Source organism: Chinchilla lanigera, unplaced genomic scaffold (assembly GCF_000276665.1).
Source record: "Chinchilla lanigera isolate Chin_1 unplaced genomic scaffold, ChiLan1.0 scaffold00050, whole genome shotgun sequence".
Taxonomy (NCBI): domain Eukaryota; kingdom Metazoa; phylum Chordata; class Mammalia; order Rodentia; family Chinchillidae; genus Chinchilla; species Chinchilla lanigera.
In genome coordinates, this window is record NW_004955451.1 from 11,466,421 (window position 1) to 11,484,472 (window position 18,052).

At 60.3% G+C, this 18,052-nt stretch overlaps 1 protein-coding gene across 2 annotated transcripts; it reads left to right on the forward strand.

Moving 5' to 3' along the window:
• The first annotated feature begins 1,735 nt into the window (after window positions 1-1,735).
• On the forward strand, window positions 1,736-17,990 carry Col1a1 (collagen, type I, alpha 1). Of its 2 annotated transcripts, XM_005394176.2 has the most exons (51): window positions 1,736-1,966; window positions 3,338-3,532; window positions 3,628-3,662; window positions 3,758-3,793; window positions 3,878-3,979; window positions 4,841-4,909; window positions 5,120-5,164; window positions 5,324-5,377; window positions 5,510-5,563; window positions 6,028-6,081; window positions 6,197-6,250; window positions 6,571-6,624; window positions 6,711-6,755; window positions 6,865-6,918; window positions 7,030-7,074; window positions 7,196-7,249; window positions 7,452-7,550; window positions 7,639-7,683; window positions 7,771-7,869; window positions 8,003-8,056; window positions 8,183-8,290; window positions 8,375-8,428; window positions 8,699-8,797; window positions 8,932-8,985; window positions 9,071-9,169; window positions 9,702-9,755; window positions 9,902-9,955; window positions 10,033-10,086; window positions 10,192-10,245; window positions 10,676-10,720; window positions 10,813-10,911; window positions 11,137-11,244; window positions 11,735-11,842; window positions 12,032-12,085; window positions 12,226-12,279; window positions 12,404-12,511; window positions 12,600-12,653; window positions 12,770-12,823; window positions 12,936-13,097; window positions 13,181-13,288; window positions 13,442-13,549; window positions 13,652-13,705; window positions 13,810-13,917; window positions 14,241-14,294; window positions 14,408-14,515; window positions 14,836-14,889; window positions 15,100-15,207; window positions 15,303-15,582; window positions 15,696-15,886; window positions 16,151-16,393; window positions 16,507-17,990. In XM_005394176.2, exons 1-51 carry the CDS (start codon window positions 1,870-1,872, stop codon window positions 16,651-16,653), a joined length of 4,383 nt encoding a protein of 1,460 aa, XP_005394233.1. In that variant the 5' UTR covers window positions 1,736-1,869; the 3' UTR covers window positions 16,654-17,990. The 2 variants fall into 2 exon arrangements, with proteins under 2 accessions (XP_005394233.1, XP_013374557.1); XM_013519103.1 differs by lacking the exons at window positions 9,071-9,169; window positions 9,702-9,755; window positions 9,902-9,955; ... (6 more) ...; window positions 12,032-12,085; window positions 12,226-12,279 and having other exon boundaries at window positions 1,737-1,966.
• The last annotated feature ends 62 nt before the right edge of the window (window positions 17,991-18,052 follow it).

The following is an 18,052-nucleotide window of genomic DNA, read 5'->3' on the forward strand; positions in this document are numbered from 1 at the left end:
CCCTGCCATTGCTGGCACTAGGTGGGGACAGATCCTGGGCCACAAGTCACTGCCACATGGTTGAGATAATTGACGAAGGCCCGTCCCTCCGTTGCCGTCTCCAGCCCTGCCTCTCTGGAAACTCTATATTTTCCCTTTAATTATAGCCCCCGCCGTCTCCCTGCATAGCCCCACCCGCGCCGCTCACCCTCGCTGCCCACGGCCGGCCAGCGTGGCTCCCTCCCCTTCTGTTCCTTGGTCTTTTTTTTCCCCTTTGCCTTCGTTGCACAAAACCAGCTGGGGGAGGGAGGGGGGAAGCAATGGAATCTTGGATGGTTCAGGGGAGGCGGGACTCCCTGATTCCACGTTTGCAGCTCTAGAGCAGCGGGGGTAGGAGGAGCTGGGGGGTCCCTGGAGGAGACCCCAATGCTTCCACTTGGACCCACAGATCTTGGCGAGACGGGGCCCGAGAGGAACTGGAGTTGAGGCAGAGCAATGTTGGGGTTTCAGGTATGGGAGAGGAACAAATTCAAGGTGACTTCTAGAAGCATCTCCCGGTGTTCTTGGGGTCTCCATGCCCTTCAGGGGACAGATGATCTTCTCCTTATTCCAAGGCAGAGAGCAAAGGCCAGCATTTTGGGGAAAGCATGAGGCAGTGGGAAACAGCCTTTACAAGAGGGTCACCTGGCCCCCCTGCAATTCTTCTCAACTCTGAGGGCAGGTTTCCCTAGGTCCCCCAATGCTCTTACGTGTCGCCAGCCCGAGTCTACGTGTGGCCAGGGAAGGGGCTTTGCACAGCTCAAGAAGGATACCGTCTGGCCGAGCGTCCTCTGCCCAAGTTCTCTCCTGCTGACTGCAGGGTAGGGGGTCTCAAGTCAGCCCCAGCCCCAGTCATGGCGGCCACCAGGCCCTGTGTAAATCATCAGTGTTCGCAGGCTTTCCCCTACAAACTCAGGCCTCTAGTGCTGTAAGGTGGAGGGGTTTGGGGAGTGAACCGTACAGGGCTGCAAACCCAGTCTACACGTCTGAGGCCCCAGCAATCCCTCCGCCCTAGCCTGGTGCCCCAGAGCAAGCTTCCTTCTGAACAGCCGGGTCCTCCCCAGCGCCTCTCCCCTTTAAGCCCCGGGGTTAACAGAGAGCATATGAGTCCATCTTGGAGCCCCCAGCCTGGCAATAGACGTGATCGCCTACCTTCCTGCAGTATCTGATTCTCGTGCTTATAAAGGAATCTTTCATTTGTTCCCAAATATTCCTAACCTCCAACCGCACCAGAAGAACCCCCAGACAAGCACATCTGTTTAATTCCCTGGTTTTCCTGTCTTGGAGAGACTCTACCTGGCCTCTTTAGACCCATTTCTCAGTGCTTGCCAAGGAGGTCAGGAGGATGAACGGCCTGGAGGACCCCCTTCCAATGACTCCTGACCCTTCCCCAACTCCACTTCCTTGAGAGTGGCGGTCCCAGGAAAAACGAGCCATGCACCCCCGCCCACGCTTCAGCCGCTCTCTGCGGAAGACCCCGCAGCACTCCAGCGGCAGCACCTCTGGCCCAGGCTGGGCTGGGGGCTGGGGAGGCCGAGTGGCAAAGGGGGGAGAACTCGGGTGGACTCCCTTTCCTTCCTTCCCCTCCTCCCCCTCTCCGGTCCAAATTGGGGGCCGGGCCAGGCAGCTCTGATTGGCTGGGGGCTGGGGGGCCGGCTCCCCCTCTCCACGGGGCAGGGTTCCTCCCAGCGCTCCATCAGTATGGTATAAAAGGGGCCCGGGCCAGCCGTCGGGAGCAGACGGAGTCTCTCCTCGGGGTCGGAACAGGAGGCACGCGGAGTGAGGCCACGCATGAGCCGACGCTAACCCCCCACCCCTGCCGCAAAGAGTCTACATGTCTAGGGTCTAGACATGTTCAGCTTTGTGGACCTCCGGCTCCTGCTCCTCTTAGCGGCCACCGCCCTCCTGACGCACGGCCAAGAGGAAGTCGCGGACCAAGGGAGAGACAGTAAGTCCCAAACTTTTCGGAGTCCACGGGTACTCGGGAGCAAGCCCGGCGCTTGGTTCCCAGGCTTTTCCGGAGATTTGCGTGGGGATGGAGGGAAAAGAGATGGAGACGAGCGAACGTGCCCTGGGCTGGGCACGGGGATGAACACTCCGAGGAGTGGGCAGTGAGGCTGGTGCACAGTGCGAGATGGCACGGGAGGAAATCCTGAGCGTGCACCGTCAAGCACACCGGGGACAGTGGGGTCTGCGGACAGAGCACGTCTAAGATGGGACAGGGGCGCCGAGCTGGGGATCTGGAGCCCAGGATGTAAAAGCGATCAGGAGGGCTGTGGGATGATTCATAAGGAAAGATTGTTTGCACTCTGCAGGCTAGACTGTGTTCCCGGGCCCGCGGGGGTGCTGGGCGCCGGGGGGAGGGGACGCGCGGAGTGGGCGGGAGCGAGGCTGAGAAAGTTTGGCGCGGGCTTGGCCAGGCGAGGTCCTTGCGCCCCCTGCTGACCTCCATGAGCATTGCGCACCCTGGTCCGGTGCTTTCCAGCGTGGGAGCCGGAGGGCAAGACCCCAGTTATTGTCCGGTGTGGACCTCACTTCTAGATCTAAAAAAATAAAACCCAGCATGGGGTAATCTCTGCCTCTAAAAACGTAGCCAATCAGGGGACATTGCCCCGCCCTGTCCCCATTGCTTAGCGTTGCCCGCCACCTAGTGGTGGTCTGCGTAGATGACTGTGGGCGGGGTTACCCAAATTCATCACTATTTCCAGACTTGGCGGTTCCTTGGCTGAGAAGTGACCCAGAAGCAGTGGGTAACTTTGAGGGGTTGGAGGTAGCCCCGAAAGCAAGCTTTTAAGTTGCCTGGACGCCAATGATTAAGATGCACCCAATTTTGGGGGTGTATTTCAAGCCTGTAGGTGGGATCCCATCAGCTCCTCCCCCACCCCAGTTCTCCTAGATCCTCCCACGCCATCCCACCTGCCATGGGGCTGGGGGCGGGGCCTCTCTTCTCGGGTTCCCCTCGCAGGCCACGCCCCGAGAGCCTGCTCTCTGGAGGGGCTCCTCCTACCCACCCCCCTTGGCTTTTTATTTCCCTTGGCCTCAGCGCCTGTTGGAGTTGGAAGCAACCTCAGCTTAGAGCTTTGTTTAGATTCCTGGGAACTGGGAAGAGTCTCAGACTCCCTGGCCAGGCGCCGGGGCGCTGTCACTGGCCCTGATGCGGAGCAGATAAGCTTTTAAGGATTTGGAGGGAAGAAGAAAGTGGGTTGGGGGTGGAAAATGTAAAATCGAAGTGCCCTGCTTGGATTGGACACTGTAGGCGCCCGGGGTGCGGGTCTTGGGCGCCGCCGACAGCTCCCCCGCCCCCGTCCCTCTCGCCCAGTCCCAGGCATCGAGTGCGTCCACGATGGCCGCAGGATCGCCAGTGGAGACACGTGGAAACCCGACCCCTGCCAGCTCTGCATCTGCGCCAACGGCACGGCACTGTGCGACGAGATAACCTGCGATGACGCTGTCAACTGTCCCGGGGCCAAAATCCCCGCTGGCGAGTGCTGTCCCAGATGCCCTGACGGCCCAGGTAGGGTTCAGAGCCAGGCCGGTGGCGTTGGGGAGTCAAGGTCACTCCGTACCACTGGCAAACCCTCCTCTAATCGCGCCTCCTCTCTCCCTCAGAATCAGCTCAGGAAGCAGAAGACACCAGAGTCGAGGTAACACTCCGCCCTGATTTGTGCCATCACATGCACGACTTCTCTGTCCTCCCTTCTCTGACCGATGTCTTCTTTCTTCTCGCTCAACCCTATAGGGACCCAAGGGAGACACCGGCCCCCGAGGACCTAGGGTAAGCGGTGCCTGGGCTACCTGGAGTTGGGGTGGGCGTGGCTCCGGCCTGCGCTGACGGCGGCCCCGCCCTCTGCCCTCACAGGGACCCCCCGGCCCCCCTGGACGAGATGGCATCCCTGGACAGCCTGGACTTCCTGGGCCCCCCGGCCCCGCTGGACCTCCCGGCCCCCCTGGCCTTGGCGGAGTAAGTGGAGAGTGGATGGGAAGGCCTGTGCTCCCTTTCACCCGATTTAGCTTTGGTTTTTCGTTTCATCTTTTGGTTTTTCATTTTCGTCTCTTTTCATTTTGGGGTGTTTTGGCAGAATATATATATATATATATATATATAATTTTTTTTGTACCGGGAATCGAACTCAGGACCTTGTGCTTACCAGGCCGGTGCTTGTGCCACTGAGCTATATCCGCAGCCCCTAATTATATTTTTAAATAATCTCAAACTTACAGAAAAGTTGCACGAATAATGCAAAGAACTTCCATATACCCTTCACAGTTTGTCACATCTGCTCTCTGGGCCTCTGTTTTTTCCCTAAACCATAAGTGGCCAGCAGCATGTCCCTGTGCTCCTAAACACTTCTGTGTGATTGCCCAGGAACAGCACCCTCCACTGTCACCGCGGTACAATGATTCAACCTCACACTGATCCAAAACTATTGTCTAATATACAGTCCGCATTCACAGTTCACCAACGTCCCCATATCTTGCAGTGTTTTTGTTTCCCTGACCCAGGATCCTGAGTTGCATTTAATGGTCCTGTCTCTTTAATTCCCATGAATGTAGAGTATTCCTGAGACTTTCTGCAGAACGCAGTTATTCTGTAGATGCCAGTTATTTTGTAGACTGCCCTTCAGTGGGGGACTGTCTGAGCAGTTAGAGTGGGGTGAGGGTGAGAGTTTGGCCAGGCATATTTCGCAGTCGCTTTCATCCGCCCCAGCATGTCCCATCATAAAGCACGTGATGGCAGTTGTCCCCTTGCTGGTGATGTCTTCCGCCTGTCCATGGGCGGTCCTGACCCTGACTTCTCACGCTCTCTCTCTTGTTTTCCTAGAACTTCGCTCCCCAGATGTCCTATGGCTATGATGAGAAATCGGTTGGAGCTGCCGTGCCAGGCCCCATGGTGAGTCACTAGGGGGAACGGAGATGGCAGAATAAGGTGGGCACGGGCGGACGGCATTAATGGCTGGGGATACGGGCATCTTTGGAACTTAGAGGCTAGAGAGGACACATGACAACCGTGGTCACAAGAAGCGCTGGGCAGGAGCAAGACTGCCCCCGTTGTGCTCTCCCACGCAGTATCATCATGTCCCCCTTTCCTTTCCTTCTGCAGGGTCCCTCGGGTCCTCGTGGTCTCCCTGGCCCCCCTGGTGCACCTGTGAGTATCTAGGGGACTTCCATGTAGGCTCTGGGGCTTGGGGCTGTTGGAGGGAAGGTTGGGGTGAGGGCAGGAAGGTGTTCAGCGATCTCTTGTCTCTTGGGGACAGCTTGGCAGAGACCTGCCCTTCTGACTTGCCTCTCTCTCCTCGTTCTCCAGGGTCCCCAAGGTTTCCAAGGCCCCCCTGGTGAGCCCGGCGAGCCCGGAGCTTCAGTAAGTATGCTGATACATCTTCCGCAGAAGATCCTCTACCTGGGGACCTCCTCACTCATCCTTCCAACCCCAGGCCTCCCCTGCTCTGTTGCTTGCCCTGCAGATTCTAACTGCCTCTCCTCTCTCCTCTAGGGTCCCATGGGTCCCCGTGGTCCTCCTGGCCCTCCTGGCAAGAATGGCGATGACGTAAGTAGCCCGAGACGATACCATCTGCCCCTGGTCTTCGGGGGTTGGATCCTTTAATCCCCACTGCGGTGCCCCCACCGCTTTGGGCGCTGGTCCTCAGAGGAAGTAGGCAGGTTCTCCCCGAGGTGCTCCACTGTCCTTGACCGATGGATGGTCTTTGCTAGTGGGATGTTTTCCTGCTTCCCAATCCCCAGCTCCCCAACTCAGAGTAAGTGACTTCCTCACGGTGAAGTGCTCTGTGGGGAGATTAAAAGGGTGGGAAAAAAAAAAACACACAGAAATTTCTTTGGAGGGACACACATTTCAGCCAAAAAGGATTTCATGGTAGATTGAAACTGAGCTCCAGATTCAGTGTAAAATCCTGAGCCCCTAAAACTCACATTCAGCAATCCCAAGACAACTGAGACCTTCCTTGGGTCCCCAGCCCAGGGACATAGGTGTCATGGCCTTTTCTCCCACCTCAGGGAGAAGCTGGCAAGCCTGGTCGTCCTGGTGAGCGTGGACCTCCTGGGCCTCAGGTGAGCAGGCGTGAGGCTGGACCCCGGGTTTGTCACCTTGGGGCCTCAGCCTGGGGCTGTGACCACGTACTGCATTCTCATGGCCTTCCCTGTCCTCCTCTGCCTTGCCCCCCAGGGTGCTCGCGGACTGCCCGGAACAGCTGGCCTTCCTGGAATGAAGGGACACAGAGTGAGTCCCCTTTGAGTCCTCTAGGTTCCTAAAGCCCTGGCCTCCCGCCATCGAAGCCCCTACCCCCCAAGGTCCTGACGTGCTTCGTGGGGAGGGTAGCTACAGAAGACCCAGGGGACATAGAGCCGACCCCTGGAAGTACATCCTTCCATGGGGAAAAGTCCTGATAAACGGACAGGGGGATCTTGGCCAGTTGGGGGTCAGTGTGGCTCAGATACAGGGGCACGACCGAGGTGACCGGAGGCTCCCTGTCAGACCTGGGTGTCACGGCGGCCCACCCCCGCCACAGGGTCTCACTTTGTGCCTCTCTCCCATCTTAGGGTTTCAGTGGTCTGGATGGTGCCAAGGGAGACGCTGGTCCTGCTGGTCCCAAGGTAAGAGCCTCCTGAGTGTCCTGGCCCTCCCCTTCCCTGCAGTCCTAAAGGGACGTGAAGTCCTCACTCGGTCCTCTGTCCTGCAGGGTGAGCCCGGCAGCCCTGGTGAGAACGGAGCTCCTGGCCAGATGGTAAGTGTGCACCTTTCTAGTGGGGGAGAGAGTTACCAGGATACGATGGAGGTGTGGGGGCGCTCAAGAGGCTCCCACCTCACCTGGCATCTCTTGGTTTGCTTGCCAGGGCCCCCGTGGTCTGCCTGGTGAGAGAGGTCGCCCTGGACCCCCTGGCTCAGCTGTAAGTATCTCTGGCCCCTTAGGGGGTCCCCAGGCTCTGGATGGAGCTCCCCAAGAGCCACAGGGACCGGCCAGTGCTCAGAAGACATAACTGGGCCTCCTTTCCCTACAGGGTGCTCGCGGAAATGATGGTGCTACTGGTGCTGCCGGGCCCCCTGTGAGTATGGCTCTGTCCACGGGGCTTGGGAGAAGGGCCGGAAAGCCAGGAGCTCTTCTGTCCCTGCTGGGCCTTGCTGCTGCCACCTTCCTGCGTACTGACGTCTCCGTCTCATTCACAGGGTCCCACTGGCCCCGCTGGTCCTCCTGGCTTCCCCGGTGCTGTTGGCGCTAAGGTGAGGACCTGCCTTCCTCTAGCACGACTGTCACAGGCCACGAGCCAGTGCCCCCCGACTCCCCAACCCAGAGGGACCCAGAGTGGCCTGAGAGAACCTCACCCCCAATACCTTCATCCTGGAGGCCCCTTCCTTGATCTTGGAGCCCTCGTTGTGGTTTCCTGTGCCTGTGGTTTCTGACGTGTCCTTTCCTCCGACCCAGGGTGAATCTGGTCCCCAAGGAGCCCGAGGCTCTGAAGGTCCCCAGGGTGCGCGTGGTGAGCCTGGTCCTCCTGGGCCTGCTGGTGCTGCTGGTCCTGCTGTGAGTGCCCCCCGTACCCAGAGCCTCCTGTTCTACCCACCAACCCCAGAGTCCTTACCTGTCACTCACTGTCTTTCCTGTGCTCTAGGGAAACCCTGGTGCTGACGGACAGCCTGGTGCTAAAGGTGCCAATGTAAGTCGCCTGCCCAGTCTCAGCCCCCACCCGGTGCCCCCTCTCACCCGCTCCGTGCACCCCCTCACGCATCTGCTCCCCCTACAGGGTGCTCCTGGTATTGCTGGCGCTCCTGGCTTCCCTGGTGCCCGAGGCCCCTCTGGACCCCAGGGCCCCAGCGGCCAACCAGGTCCCAAGGGCAACAGCGTAAGTACAAACCTCTCCTTCCTTCCCCACCCCATGCCCGGCTCCGCTGCGGCCCCATCTTGGGGACATGAAGATGAGGCCAAGTGCATGCCCCAGCTCTCCACTCACTTCCCCCCTCCCTCCCCCGACACAGGGTGAACCTGGCGCTCCCGGCAACAAAGGAGACACTGGTGCCAAAGGAGAGCCTGTGAGTCCCCAACAGCCAGCCCCTCCCGCCCTGGGGCCCCCGAAGGGAGGGAGACCGGGGGAGAAGGGGAGCCCCTTGTGCGGAGGCTGGAAGCTCACCAAGCGCGCCCTCCTCTGCCTACCCCAGGGCCCCGCTGGTGTTCAAGGTCCCCCTGGCCCTGCTGGGGAAGAAGGAAAGCGTGGAGCCCGAGGTGAACCCGGACCTACTGGCCTGCCCGGACCCCCTGGCGAGCGCGTACGTGCCCCCCCACCCTCCCCCTTCTTCCTGGTGTCCCTGGGTCGGTGCCCCTGAGCTCATCCGCCTCCTCTCCTCCTGCAGGGTGGCCCTGGCAGCCGTGGCTTCCCTGGTGCAGATGGTGTGGCTGGTCCCAAGGTGAGTTCTCTTCCTAGCAGAGGTTGGCACATGGCACCCCTTTCCGCTGGTGGTATAGTTGCCCCCTCGCAGTGCCCCCTGCCCAGTCATTGGCACTACCAGCTGTGGATGTTCTCTCTCCCCTTCTTTCTCTTGCCATTTGGCCTCACACTGACATCTCCAGGGCCCACCAGTGTCCCTCAATGCCCAGCTGGACCAGCTTCCCCACCCCTCACATGGCAAAGAGGCCCAGCCCCAAGTCCCTGACTTCCTGTGACTTCTCCCACCCAGGGTCCTGCTGGTGAACGTGGTTCTCCTGGCCCTGCCGGCCCCAAAGGTTCCCCTGGTGAAGCTGGACGCCCTGGTGAAGCTGGCCTGCCTGGTGCCAAGGTGAGACCCAGCCCATCCGCTCAGCTTGGCCTAGGCCCTATGTGTCCTGTGTGGGGTCTGGGATGAGGCGTTCTGGAGTCTTCTCCGCCATCATCCCAGCCCCCAACGCTCACACCTGCCCCTGCCTCCCCCAGGGTCTGACTGGAAGCCCTGGCAGCCCCGGTCCCGATGGCAAAACTGGCCCCCCTGTAAGTATGGCTCCCCATGGGCCCCCTCTTACCCTCCTGTGTACCGTCCTCTGCCCTCACCACTCCCTCTGTGCTCCATCCCCAGGGTCCCGCTGGTCAAGATGGTCGCCCCGGACCCCCAGGCCCTCCTGGTGCCCGTGGTCAGGCCGGTGTGATGGGATTCCCTGGACCTAAAGGCGCCGCTGTGAGTATTCAGTGGGGAGCAACGCAGAGTCAAGCACAGGGCACCCCAGAGGCCAGAGTTCTGGGCTGTGTCTCAGCTCTGTGAACTTGCTGTGTGACCTCAGGATGCTCACTGCCCCTTTCTGGGCCTTAGTCTGTAAAATGAGACCCTTCTCCTAGCTGTTTGGTCATTGCTGTGTCCCTGGAAATAAGTATTGTTGGTGGCCTTCCCCTCCCACACATGGATAAGGTGGGCCTCATGACCGTCACCTCCAAATTTGGTGGGTTCTTTGAGGTTTGAAAAGAGAGGAAAGCCCTTTGTAGTTCAGGGTGCTGCAGGTTTATAGGGTGTAAGGTTTGCAGGGAGGCCAAAGGAACCAACCACAAAAGCCACAGGCGTCCCCAGGGCTTGTAAACACAGCCTGCGGTGTTCTGGCTTCAAAAAAGCCCTATAACAAAGAGTCCGTCAACCCTGCCCCCAAAAAGGAGACAGAAGGAGTGCAGAAGGCCCAGGTTTCTCCTGGGCCCTCAGCCCTGACCCTCTCTCTGCGTAGGGAGAGCCCGGCAAGGCTGGAGAACGAGGCGTGCCTGGACCCCCTGGTGCTGTCGTGAGTATCTCCTTTCCTTGATCTCCTTCCTGCCCCCCACAGGAGGGACGGGAAGCCCCCGGGGCCTCTGCTTTGTCCCCCGTGATCCCCCACCCCGCAGGTGCCCATCAGCCCGCCACCCTGAGCTCTTCCTTTTCTGCCCACAGGGTCTCGCTGGCAAAGATGGAGAAGCTGGAGCTCAGGGACCCCCCGGCCCTGCTGTAAGTGTCCCCCACGGGGAGCTCCCTGCCCTTGCTCTCCCTGGACTGCCTGTGACCTTGCCTTCTCTCCTTGACAGGGTCCCTCTGGAGAGAGAGGCGAACAGGGCCCTGCCGGCTCCCCCGGGTTCCAGGTGAGGCTTCCTGGCTGCCAGGCCCTGTGGAGCAGAGTGGGGGCGCCTCTGCTCCCTTCCGCATTCTGACCTCTTCCCCTCTCCTCCTCCACTTCCCACCTACAGGGTCTCCCTGGCCCCTCTGGTCCTCCCGGTGAAGCAGGCAAACCTGGCGAACAGGTGAGAGGAGCGGAAGGCAGGAAACGCAGCGGGACAGGCCCCTGCTCTCAGTTGGTTGGGCATCTGTGGCTGGGGGGGATGGAGGCTAGACATCAGGAAGGACCTCCAGTCACAAAGGGAGCCATGCGGAGGGGAACAGGGAGTGGGAGATACGGTCTGCGTGGCTGCTAGGCTGAGCCACGCCTTTTACAAACTGCTGGGGTGCTCTGGCTTTCCCTGAAGCCTTGATTGTAAGTTCAGGGAGGAGAAAGGCGTTGGACTCAGCAGCAGGAGCAGAGTGGCCGTTAGGTAAAATCCCAGTTCTGTGCCAAGAAAGGGTTCATCTCTCATCACGCTCCCAAGGCTGATCCCCAGGAGGAGCGACAGGGGTTCTTTCTCTCAAGAAGGACCCCGCAGGTTTTGCTCACTGCTGCCCCCTCACCTCCCACAGGGTGTTCCCGGAGACCTCGGTGCCCCCGGCCCCTCTGGAGCAAGAGTAAGTGGATTCTCTCTCCTCTCTCCCCTCGCGATGCCCGGACACGGCCGTGTCTCTGGAGCCGCCATCACACACCCGTCTTTCCCTTCTAGGGCGAGAGAGGTTTCCCCGGCGAGCGTGGTGTGCAAGGTCCCCCCGGTCCTGCTGGTCCCCGCGGATCCAATGGTGCTCCTGGCAACGATGGTGCCAAGGTGAGAAGCCCTGCCCCTTCCTGGACAGGGATGACTGACTGTGGCCAAGCCTGTGGAGCCCGGGAAGGGTCGGAGGCAAGAGCAGGTGGGGGCCACTTGCAGCCTGAAGTCTGGGCCGTGTCCTCGGCCTTGGAAGCAGACCTGGGAGACACTAAGTGGGGGCTCAGGGCTTGTGCCCATGTCTGGACCCTAGAACTCACTCCAGCCTTCTTGATTGTCACACAGGGTGATGCTGGTGCCCCCGGAGCTCCTGGTAGCCAGGGTGCCCCTGGTCTTCAGGGAATGCCTGGTGAACGTGGTGCAGCTGGTCTTCCAGGTCCCAAGGGTGACCGAGTAAGTCTGACATCTCCTTCTCCTGTGCCCTCTATGGCACACATCTGTCCTCTGCTTTGGGCCCCGCATCGTGACTCTGAGATCTTTCCCTCCTCTCCTTCATCCTCTTTTTTTTTTTGGTACTGGGAATCGAACTCACGACCTTGCGCTTGCCAGGCAGGCGCTGTGCTGCTGAGCTAAATCCCCAGCCTCTTCATCCTCTTTTCTTCCCTGTGGCCCTTGCTGGTGAATCTGCCTGTGGTCCAGGCCCTTTACATGTGTTACCATGGTGATGAGATGTGGCCCATCTCCTTGATGGAGGATGCTTTATTCATCCCCCTACACAAGTCAGGGTCCTCTCAACCTAGATGCTGCCCAAATCCCTAGGCTCCTGTACCCTGACACCGGCACAGCTGGGAAGGGCCTCACCAGGTGTCCCAGGCACAAGAAGAACCCTACCAGCCCCCTCCTGGCCCCACCCTGGAAGTCTCAGGCTTTTCTTTCTCTTTAGGGTGATGCTGGTCCCAAAGGTGCTGATGGTACCCCTGGCAAAGATGGTCCCCGTGGTCTGACTGGCCCCATTGGTCCTCCCGGGCCTGCTGGTGCCCCTGGTGACAAGGTGAGTGGCCATCTTCTTCCCGAACGCACAGCTTCCCTGGCAAGCCTGAATGTGGGGAACACAGGTCTCACCACACCCAGCTGGTGACCCAGGAAGCTGGAGGGACCTGACGGAGGGGAGCTCTCCTGGGGTCTCTGCCTGGGGTGTTCAGGGTGGGCCTCTTACCCTGAGCCTCTTGTCTCCCGTCAGGGTGAAAGTGGTCCCAGTGGCCCTGCTGGTCCCACCGGAGCCCGTGGTGCCCCCGTAAGTACAGAAGACCCCAGGAACACTTGTGCTCAGCCCTCTCTCCCTGCCTTCTCCCTGTCCCTTCTCCACTCCCAACACCCACTCCCCTCTGTACCTTAAGTCAAGGCATCCCCCCAATTTGCCTCCTTCTCTTCCAGGGAGACCGTGGTGAGCCTGGTCCCCCCGGCCCTGCCGGCTTCGCTGGCCCCCCTGTGAGTACCAAGCTCCTCTCCATGCTCCGTCAGCAGTTGTCACGTGGGACATGGGACCCTGGGTGACTGACGGTGATGGCGGTGTCAGCCTCTCCGCCACTCACTGCTCTCCCTCCCGCCCCAGGGTGCTGATGGCCAACCTGGTGCTAAAGGCGAACCTGGTGATGCTGGTGCTAAAGGCGATGCTGGTCCTCCTGGCCCTGCTGGCCCCGCTGGTCCCCCCGGCCCCATTGTGAGTACCCCGGCCTCTGCACCTGAATTGGGAAGAGCCAGGCCCAGACTGGGCCCAGCCTGAACCTCCCCTCTGTGCTCTCCCGCAGGGTAACGTTGGTGCTCCTGGACCCAAAGGTGCTCGTGGCAGCGCTGGTCCCCCTGTGAGTACCACCCGCCTCTCCAAAGAGCCTGTCGGCAGCCAGCATCAGGAGGGGGCCGGGCCAGGTGAGTGGCCATCCCTGGTCTGACCATCCTGTCCTGCCTTCTCTCCTGCCAGGGTGCTACTGGTTTCCCTGGTGCTGCTGGCCGAGTCGGTCCCCCCGGCCCCTCTGTGAGTATCTGCGATGGAGCCCGCTCCCCTGCTGTCAGAATAGGAGCCCTACCAGGGCCCCCAATGCTCCAGAAGCCCCTGGAGTTTGACAGGCTTTCTTGTCCCCATGCAGGGAAATGCTGGCCCCCCTGGCCCTCCTGGACCCGCTGGCAAAGAAGGTGCCAAAGGTATCCGCGGTGAGACTGGCCCAGCTGGACGTCCCGGTGAAGTTGGTCCCCCTGGCCCCCCTGGCCCCGCTGGCGAGAAAGGCTCCCCCGGTGCTGATGGACCTGCTGTAAGTGCTGGACACACCCAGAGCTGGGGAGCGGCCCCCGTCGTGTCACTGTGCAGCACCTCACTCCTGTCTGCCCCCCACAGGGCGCCCCCGGTACCCCCGGACCTCAGGGTATTGCTGGACAGCGTGGTGTGGTCGGCCTGCCCGGACAGAGAGGAGAAAGAGGCTTCCCCGGCCTTCCCGGCCCCTCCGTGAGTGTCCCTCGCCCTGAGGTCCCCACAAAAACTGTCTTCAGACTGAGAGGGTGCAGGGAGCACCTGAGGAGGACAGACCTGACAGAAATGGTCTCAGGGGCCCCAGCCACCCCCAACCCCTCTCTGGCCTGACCTTTCCTCCTCCCTTAGGGTGAGCCCGGCAAACAAGGTCCTTCTGGAGCAAGTGGTGAACGTGGTCCCCCTGGCCCCATGGGCCCCCCTGGTCTGGCTGGACCACCTGGTGAATCTGGACGTGAGGTGAGCGATCCTCAGTTCCCGAGGCCATGAGTGGTGCCTACAGCAAGGCCTCCAGGGCCCATCCTGAGCCTCCGCACCTCTGACACTTTCCTGACTTTGCAGGGTTCCCCTGGCGCTGAAGGCTCCCCTGGACGAGACGGCTCTCCTGGCCCTAAGGTAAGAGGGCCGCACCCCAGCCCTGCAGCCTGCCGGCCCAGTGCCCACCCCAGCCTGGCCCTTTCCACCAGGGCTGACTCTCATTCCCCTGCCCTGCCGCCCAGGGTGACCGCGGTGAGACCGGCCCCGCTGGACCCCCTGGTGCTCCTGGTGCCCCTGGTGCTCCCGGCCCCGTTGGCCCTGCTGGCAAGAATGGCGATCGTGGTGAGACCGTAAGTAGCTGGGCTTGGCTCAGGCCAGGGGCTCTGTGGGGCTGCACTGAGGCCTGGGGACATCGCCCAAGAAGGGAGAGGAGAGGCAAGCTTGTAAGATATCTGGGTCCTTGGCCTCCCTAGAAAAACCGCTCGGCCTGGGGACCCTCATCCCAAAAGCCCCTCTCCCCAAGGAGTGGGGTTTATCCTGCTCTAGGAAGCCAGCTGCAGGGGGGTTTCTCGGGATCAGGAGAAATGGTCACACTGAGGGGGGCATGTCAGGTTGGGTCAGCCCCAGCCTCGGCTGCCCCGCCGAGACTAACTACTCTCTCTGCTCTCCCCAGGGTCCTGCCGGTCCTGCTGGTCCCATCGGCCCTGCTGGTGCCCGCGGCCCCGCTGTAAGTGGCCCACGCCGACCCCCGTGCACTCAAAACCCTCACCCACTGCAAACAGCACCCCACTCAGCACAACGGGACTTCCACCTGACAGCCTGTCCTCTCCTCTCTTCTAGGGACCCCAAGGTCCCCGTGGTGACAAGGGTGAGACAGGCGAACAGGGTGACAGAGGCATCAAGGGTCACCGCGGCTTCTCTGGTCTCCAGGGTCCCCCTGGTCCTGCTGTGAGTATGCTGGGCCTCCTGAGTCTCTTCTGTGTCATCCCCGTGCAGTGCTGGGTGATGGTGGGACAGGAAACACCTGCCTCAGTTTCCCTTCTCAATAGACATTCTGGAGCCTCCCTAAGATGACTAGGGACTCAAGAAAATGGGATTCCTGAGAGCGACCGAAAGAGCGGCTCAGTCTATGGAGAGCCTGGGGGAGAGTTCCCCAAGAGGGAGGCGGGGTGGGCTGCCCAGCCTGCCCTCTGCGTCCCCCACCAGTGCCCAGGCTGCACCGGACCTGCACTGGGCCTGAGCTGTCTTTGTGCCTATCTGTCCTTCAGGGCTCTCCTGGTGAACAAGGTCCTTCTGGAGCTTCTGGTCCTGCTGGTCCCCGTGTAAGTTGAGTCTTCCATCACCTCTTCCCGGGTCCCCCGCCCAGGCTATCCTTGGGGCTGGTCCCCAAGGACACAGGGAGGAAGGGTCCTGGACAGTTTTGTCCAGCCCTTGGCCTTTCCCATCTGGCCCAGCAGGCAGGGCGGTGGGTGTCTCAGCCGGAATTAGGGTCGCTTCCAGTAGGCTTTCTCTAACCGTCTCTTCCCCTCCAGGGTCCCCCTGGGTCTGCTGGTTCTCCCGGCAAGGATGGACTCAACGGTCTCCCCGGCCCCATCGGTCCCCCTGGTCCTCGTGGTCGCACTGGTGACGCTGGTCCTGTTGTATGTATCACCGACCCCTCTGCCTCATGTCCCTGCAGCTCCAAGAGCTCTCTCTCAGACACTGGTAATCCCCAATCTCCTCCCTCTCTGCACAGGGTCCCCCCGGCCCTCCTGGACCCCCAGGTCCTCCTGGTCCTCCCAGCGGTGGTTACGACTTAAGCTTCCTGCCTCAGCCACCTCAAGAGAAGTCTGGCGATGGGCGCTACTACCGGGCCGATGATGCCAATGTGGTCCGTGACCGTGACCTCGAGGTGGACACCACCCTCAAGAGCCTGAGCCAGCAGATCGAGAACATCCGCAGCCCTGAAGGCAGCCGCAAGAACCCTGCCCGCACCTGCCGCGACCTCAAGATGTGCCACCCTGACTGGAAGAGCGGTGAGGGCCTGCCCCGGCAGCCCCTTCCGCCTCCTCCCGCCATGCCCGCGTCGCCATGCCCGAGGGGCCTGCCCCTCCTGCTCGCCTGACTCCTCTTCGCTGTCCCCCCACAGGAGAGTACTGGATCGACCCCAACCAAGGCTGCAACCTGGATGCCATCAAGGTCTTCTGCAACATGGAGACAGGAGAGACGTGCGTGTACCCGCTGCAGCCCACCGTGGCTCAGAAGGCCTGGTACATCAGCAAGAACCCCAAGGAGAAGAAGCACGTCTGGTTCGGCGAGAGCATGGATGGTGGATTCCAGGTGCCCGAGCTGGACCTTAAGGCCGTGTTCAGGAGATGCTAGCCCCCTGCCCAGGGGGACCAGATCGCCGCTGTGGGTGGGGGACAGAGTCTGGCTGAGGCAGGAGCCTGGATCCTTGCTACTGGCTCGGATGCAGGTGTCCAGAGGCAGTGACACCACTCTTGACCTAAGTCAGCCAGGGGTGCTGTCAGAGGTCTTGGGGTGGGAGGCCAGGGCAGAGGCCCGGCAGGTCCCTCACTCCCGGCTCCGTCACCTCCCCTGCAGTTCGAGTATGGCAGCACAGACTCCGACCCTGCTGACGTGGCCATCCAGCTGACCTTCCTGCGCCTGATGTCCACCGAGGCCTCCCAGAACATCACCTACCACTGCAAGAACAGCGTGGCCTACCTGGACCAGCAGACCGGAAACCTCAAGAAGTCTCTGCTCCTCCAGGGCTCCAACGACATCGAGCTCCGGGGCGAGGGCAACAGCCGCTTCACCTACGTCGCCCTGGAGGACGGCTGCACGGTGAGTCCCCGGGCCCCTCCACTCTAGGCCTAGGCGCTCAGGGCAGCCTCGACTTCCCCGACTCCGTCTCTGCCACTGGTAATGGTCTCTCCTGTTGTCCCCCGTCACCCTAGAGTCACACAGGAGCCTGGGCCAAGACAGTCCTCGAATACAGAACCACCAAGACCTCCCGGCTGCCTATCATCGATGTGGCCCCCTTGGACATTGGCGCCCCAGACCAGGAATTCGGCTTTGAACTTAGCCCTGTCTGCTTCGTGTAAACTCCCTCCAACCCACCCTGGTCCACTCCCACCCATCCCACTGCCTTTCCCGGAAACAGAAAAACAACCCAAATTGAATCCCCAAAAAGCCAAAAAAAAAAAAAAAAAAAATGGGAGACAATTTCACATGGACTTTGGAAAATATTTTTTTCCTTTACATTCATCTCTCAAACTTAGTTTTTATCTTTGACCAACTGAACATGACCAAAAACCAAAAATGCATTGAACCTTACGGGAAAAAAAAGAATAAATAAATAAGTTTTTAAAAAAGGAAGCTTGGTCCACTTGCTTGAAGACCCATGTGGGGGTAAGTCCTTTTCTGCCCGTTGGGCTTATGATACCCCAATGCTGCCCTTTCTGCTCCTTTCTCCACCCTTTCTTGGGGCCTCTCTTCCACTGCTCCCCAAATCCAAGTCGCCCCAAAAGGCATAAGAAACAATGCATTGTCTGCCCAGCAACCAGAGGCAATGCTGAAACATTCCAGTGGCCTCCAAGCCCCAGCCCACGCCCGCTACCCAGTTCCCCCCAGTCCTGGGGGGACCTGGTGGTCCCAGACTGCCAAAGGAGCCTGCCCATCTGGCCTCCTCACGGCCTCTGCAATACACCCCGCTTTGTTTTCAAAAGGGCCCCTCCTGGGGAGAGTCAAGCAGGGCCATGGCACTGCGGAGCAGAGACGCGGACTTGGGGAAGCACTGGGTCCCCCGGCGCACAGGGCTGGGTGGGAGAGATCGTTCTGTTCCTTGTGTAATTGTGTTGCTGAAAGACTACCTCGTTCTTGTCTTTGTGTGTCACCGGCGACTGTGTGGGGGCGGGGAGGGGGCAGGGTGGCAGCGACCACCCCATTTGATATCAAAGGTGCTACATCCTTGTGATGGGGTGGGGTGGGGAAGGGATTTCTGGTGCTAAAGAAGTTGGGATGCCCCCCTAGGCCGACAAATGTTCCTTTTTTGTTCAAAGTCTTTTGTTCTTCGGCTCCTTCTGTCCTCCTTTCATGCTTCCTTGCAGATGGGGACTCGTGAATTTTTTCTAACGGTGCTATTTAACGTGGAGGAGAGGGGGCCGGGCCCAGCCTGCCCTCTCTCCACCTCTCCCCACCCTGCCTCTGCCTCCTCCTCGGAGGCCCTCTGTCCTGCAGCCGCCCCATCCTGTGCTCACCCCTCTCTCCTCTGCTGCCCTGCACCTGGGTTTCAGAGCACAACTTCCCAAAGCACAAAGCAGTTTTTGCCCCAGGGTGGGAGGAACCAAGAGACTCTGTACCTATTTTGTATGTGTATAATAATTTGAGATGTTTTTAATTATTTTGATTGCTGGAATAAAGCATGTGGAAATGACCCAGATACAATGTGGCCTCCTCATTTCCTTCCTGGGCCTCGGGGGAGGGAGAGACAGCGGCGGGGGG